The 5,342-nt window shown below is 49.7% G+C and overlaps 1 protein-coding gene across 2 annotated transcripts; it reads right to left on the bottom strand.

Annotated features, from left to right (window-relative positions):
- Positions 1–213: 213 nt before the first annotated feature.
- TRIM72 (tripartite motif containing 72) lies at positions 214–4,523 on the bottom strand. Of its 2 annotated transcripts, XM_053470544.1 has the most exons (8): positions 4,372–4,445; positions 4,021–4,068; positions 2,848–3,244; positions 2,415–2,510; positions 1,773–2,003; positions 1,659–1,681; positions 1,206–1,324; positions 214–1,056 (listed from the first exon to the last, which is right to left on the bottom strand). In XM_053470544.1, exons 3-8 carry the CDS (start codon positions 3,241–3,243, stop codon positions 488–490), a joined length of 1,434 nt encoding a protein of 477 aa, XP_053326519.1. In that variant the 5' UTR covers position 3,244; positions 4,021–4,068; positions 4,372–4,445; the 3' UTR covers positions 214–487. The 2 variants fall into 2 exon arrangements, with proteins under 2 accessions (XP_053326519.1, XP_053326518.1); XM_053470543.1 differs by lacking the exon at positions 4,021–4,068 and having other exon boundaries at positions 4,372–4,523.
- Between the last annotated feature and the right edge of the window lie 819 nt (positions 4,524–5,342).

Here is a 5,342-nt window from a genome sequence, read left to right on the forward strand (position 1 = left end):
GAGGTAATCTGCTACAAACTAAAAATGGCCGCTCTCTCTGGAGTGATACTTCTATCTTTTCTAATCTTCTCCTTCCGTTCCCGCCATTGCACATTTTTTCTTGGCCACCTTTATTTTTGGAGCATTGGGGCACCTGTAGGATTGGGGCCTTGGGAATAAACCCTGCGCCCTACGATCTGAGCAGAATACACCAAAACACGGCAAAGCGAGACATTGGTTCAGCTGCTTTTTATTGTGAATAATAGTAGGATTCCGGCGCTCTTGATCCCCCTGATCTGATGTTAAAGCAGCAAACCCCGCTGTGAAGTGTACCTGTTAACATGCCACGCTATATAATGATCCTGAGTATCTGCCAATGCTTTGAATTGCCCTCGGAGCATCAACTTTATAAGATTGTGGAGACATAGGATGCCGTTTCATGGAACCCACCACCTTCCTTTATGAAGAAGCTGCCCTCTTCTCGCCGGCGCGTACCTCCCGGGGCAGCTCATGGCTCTCCAGATGGAGGGACGTAAATCTTCAGTGGTTGAGCGTTCTTTCCCTTGTCGTGCCAACAGACATCAAAGAACGGGTAGAGCCTCCCGGAGAAGCGCTCGTGGAAGGTATACAGCAGTTTCACGTTGTCCTCGTCGTCTGAATCAAAGAAGGACACGACCCCGTCGGAGAAACTGACGTAGATTCCGATCTTCTCAGGCCGGCCGTCCACGCGAAGGATCCGCGGCTCCTTCTGTTCTGCGTGGGCCTCGTAGACCTTTCCATCTTTGCAGCCCAGAAGCCAGAAGCCGTTGGAGGGACAGGCGTGAAGCTTTCCCTTTCGGTTGGCGGTTTCTGAAATAACGCCCAGTGACCACCTTGGTTTGTCCTCCACCACCACCTCCCAGTAATGCTCTCCTTCGGTGAAGCTTTCTTTGGTCACCAAGCAGTTGCTCTTGTCGAACCGAGCCGGGTCGTCGGACACGGGCTGCTTGTGGTCGGAGCATTCGACCGATTTTCCATCTTCGGAGATCACCAAGTTCTGCTGGGCTGTTTCTGGATCCAAAGTGAGTTTTTCCAGAGCTGGGACAATAAATAAGTTAAGAAGAAGCATAAGTTGGTATATACGGTAGAATTTAGGACCAAGTTCTTTTTTGCCGTATTGTCCCTCAGGCTTGAACTTTAACCCAAACTAAACAACTCTAAGAACTTCAGCCACCGGCCCTTCTCACCTGGCATCAGCGCTCTGAACATTTTCCGCCAAACTTGGAACTTGAATTCGTCGGAAATAATAGGAAGCTGGATGTCCAGGCGGCCGGGAGGGGGAGACTCGGACAATATCTTGTTCAACCTGCCCATCAGATAAACAGAAATCGGATTCAGAAGCAGAACTTTAGAGGATAGGAAGGTCTGTGTAGAGGGAGAACGGCGCAGGGTGACTATCTAAGCGTGCATGCGCGTATTTCCGCTTGGGGGTATTAGAGAGTGGGAGTTTGGGTGGCCTATTTGTATGAGTGTCTGTTCAGGTCTAGTAGAGGAGGCTGTAAGGGTGGGGTGGGTAATATGTATCATTTATTATTACTTATCCATTTATATAGCACAGTCAAACATGTCGTAGAACAGCAGGGGCCGCAGTAGGGCTCAGGGGCAGATACAGGACGCAGGCGGACGAGAGGTCGGGTTACCTGGCTGCCACAACGGTGAATTTCTGGAAACAAAAACAGACATCGGTGTAAAGCTCCTTGCTGGATGGAGATTAGATCCTGACATTAAATGGAATATAGCCTCTAAATCCTCACCCGTAGGAACTCGGTCTGTTCCTGGCCTTCCACTTCTTTGAGGACGCCCTCCATCTGCTTCAGTTGTTCCAGATAGTGGGCCATGCTCTTCCTCTCCCCCAGCAGGGCCGCGGTGGCCTTCTTCTCAGCCTTGTCTGCCTCCCGACCCAGTGAGGACTCCATCACGTTAAGGTAGGTACGCATGATGTTCAGCTGCTCCCTCACGCTGTTCTTAAAACGAGACACCGTGTCCTGCGGAAACAGGAGGTCGTTCATAACATGAGATGAGGATTTCATTTTAAATAGGATAAAATATTTCACTCCATTTAATGACATAAAAATAGTTTGGGGGTTTTTCTGTATGATTTTCGAAATTATTGAGGGGCTGATATATATATATATACAGTGAGGCAGAAGATCAGAGGGCTAGGCGTGTATATCCGACGGCTGCATCAGGGGGTGGCTGTCTGTACGCAGAACGGGGCATCTGTTGGCTAACTGGAAACCTGATAACGGGGTAGAAGAAGACTCTGCAAGTAGCCGTCAGTATGGGTAAAGACGTCAGGAGGCCGAGCAGGGAAAAGTCAGGAACGGTCTGAGGTCAAGGCTGGACGCCTGTTCAAGGCTGGATGGATGAGGGAAATAGGGTAGTCCTACACTTACCTGCACTTCTGCCACCTGCCTGTCCAACAGGGCCACTGTCTTCTCCTTTCTCAAACGAGCCTCCTGCAGTAGAACTTGCTGTTGAGGAAGCTGCCTCTAGGGGGAAGCAGAGAGAAGGAGATGGGGCAGACCGGACACAACATTGAGCCATTTTCCCCACTTATTACATGGTGTTATCTTTAACCATGCATCTATTCTTGGCAATGCTCTTTTCTTATGTATATAAATGTAGTCGATGGGCAGCCATCTTTCATTTCCTAGCTGGCCTCATAACGCACAACTGGCCTTGGGTGGCCCAGTCCCCACAGATATGTCTCGGAAGAGGTCCAGTAGTGTGACCTCCGATATAAAGCATGCATTGTATGAGAGAGCAGAGTGGGGTTTGACACCCTGCGCTCTTTTCTTTACTGTGTTACACATTGCGCTCAGTTACCATCATCTTGCCGTAGGCCTCGGCGGCTGTGATGATGTTGTGTCCCTTGTGTTTGCCGAGTGACGCGCACACGCCGCAGATCAGCTCCTTGTCCTGCTCACAGAAGACACTCAGAGGGTCCAGATGCTCCAAGCAGTGGCCCTGCGGGACCTTCTTGAAGCTCTCTACCAGGTGCTCCAACTGACGGTTAATGTGAAGGGTCTCCGGACGGGAGGGAGCCTGGCAGGTAGGGCACAAGGTGTACCCATTCTCGTCTTGGCCCTTGGGGGCCTCAGTCAAGCAGCTTTGGCAGAAGGTATGACCGCATTCAGGCGTAATCGGCGATCGGAAGAGCTCCAGGCAAAGCTGGCACGTGAGGTCCTTCTGCAAACCCTGGATCAGCTGCGGTTTGGACATGCTAACGGACAAAGAGAAGACCTTTGAGATCACAGAAGCTTTGGTGACACGTTTTGCTGCTCCGCCACGTCAAATCATTTCAAGCTGTGAGCGCCCGCCGCTTACATCATATCACGAGCAGATTTCATGTGGTAAAAATATGACTGAAGCTAAATTTTGCACAGAAAAAAAGTCAAGGTTCAAACTTTTAAAAGTAAGCAAAGGTTTTTCTCCCAAAACTGACTTAAATTATTATATTCATTGTTACAGAAAAGCAACTTTACGGGAGAAGCCCCGGCCAGGATTCGCTAGAAATGAACACTAATTTTGATACATGGAAAACTCTAGAACTCTGCTGTCCGCTAAAGGCTTCCGATCTGGAGGTTTCTGTATTTAGAAGTCACAGCAGGAGAGGGGGTAACCAGACCCTCGTACCCCCTAAACACTGGTTTATACGCGGCTGGGATAAAGGATTCATGCTCCTGTGATTAGAACGCAGGACACTCGGCTGCTACATATGACCACGGCCACCAGGAGCCATTCCTCCTTCTTTAAATAGAACATTAGAGGAGGACGCGAAACGCCAGGAAAGGTTATGTTACAGGAGAGAAGGGCCGATGACCGGAGAAGGAGACACGGATCCAGCGTTATCATGCAAACTGTACTAAAAAATATAACACGTTCCGTCTGGATTCTGGACACGAGTTCTATAGAAATCGCAAAACCCGGAGCGGTCTTAAATACTGACCGCCACTCCGTGGACGAGTGGCACTCAAGGTCATTCGGTGGGTCACTTACCTGCCTCGTTTGGACGATCAGTACAAAACTCAGCTGAAGACAAGTAATCTGGAGACTTAGATGTCACCGAGTCAGACATAGAGGACAGGATCGGGCAACCAGGGTCTACAACTCCCAATACAATCAGCCGATGGGTGTCCAGCGTTTCCCATACTTACAGAGGGGCGAATTATTCCAACAGATCCTGCGGTACTTTAGGGGCTTAACATATAAACAGCGAGTTTTGATGAGCTGAGGTTTCATCATTATAAACAGCCGGGAGCGGGCAAAGAACCCTTGCGAGGACGTCTGATTTAACCCCGCGTAATCTTATTTAGTAGAAAAAGCCCAAAGAGAGGAGAGGATACTGACCTGCCGAGGTGCTCGCTCAGATCCGAGTGTCTGGGTCTTCTGGGCTCTCGGCTCCAACCCCCGCACTCACCCAGCTATTAATGACTCGCTTATCGGACTTGGAACAGCTGAGTGGACAGGAACGCAGGGAATGGCAGCTGTCGCCTCACCCTCCGGACACACGCATGTGCCACGGTCTGTCTGTCCCATGTGCTCTACGTGTCACGGAGACCAGGAACATGACTGTAACTATCCTACCCCCCCTTACGTGCAAAACTAAATTGCACCACTTTTTGAATGGACCTCGGCACTGGTGAATAAAGAGCATGACGGGGCCAAAAGACGCCCCATTTACAATATACAAAATGGGGGAATTTCAGACAAGTTCACCAAGTGGAGACAATGGACGGCTAGGGGGTCCGGAGGGTGCTTAAGATGACACGTGCAACTGATGAGGGGTAGCCGGAACCAAGATGGCAGCTTCTGTGGTTGGAAGCGAAGTTGGAGGACCTGGAGAGAAAGAAGCGTTTTCAGTGCAGGATATGTGTTCGGGTGTACAATACATGTTTCATGTTCATTGTTTGTTTAGGGGGCTCTCTGGGACGCTGAGGGTCCCTTTAACGGGCTGCTCCTTGTGATGTCACTGAATGAAAGCCTGATCTCACAGAGTCTGTGATCCAGACGTGTCCCCAGTCAGTCGGAGACTACCGCGTGCCGTGGTCTTGATAAAACCTGGCGGCCGGCCCTCTTTCTCTCACCATGAACTCCCCCCCCCACACACACACATACTTATTAAAGCCTTAACTGCCCCAACACGGGGCAAACGGCGACCACGCTGGTGAACTCGGTATAAAACCACCAGCCCCACCTCTTTAGATGTAAGCTTCCCCCCTTACACACATTTACACTATTATTACACACATCATATAAACATCATTTTATAAAATAATTTGTAATGCAAAAGTAAAAAAAAAAACTCACAGAAAACGGTG

Source organism: Spea bombifrons, chromosome 7, assembly GCF_027358695.1.
Source record: "Spea bombifrons isolate aSpeBom1 chromosome 7, aSpeBom1.2.pri, whole genome shotgun sequence".
In the NCBI taxonomy this organism is placed as follows: domain Eukaryota; kingdom Metazoa; phylum Chordata; class Amphibia; order Anura; family Pelobatidae; genus Spea; species Spea bombifrons.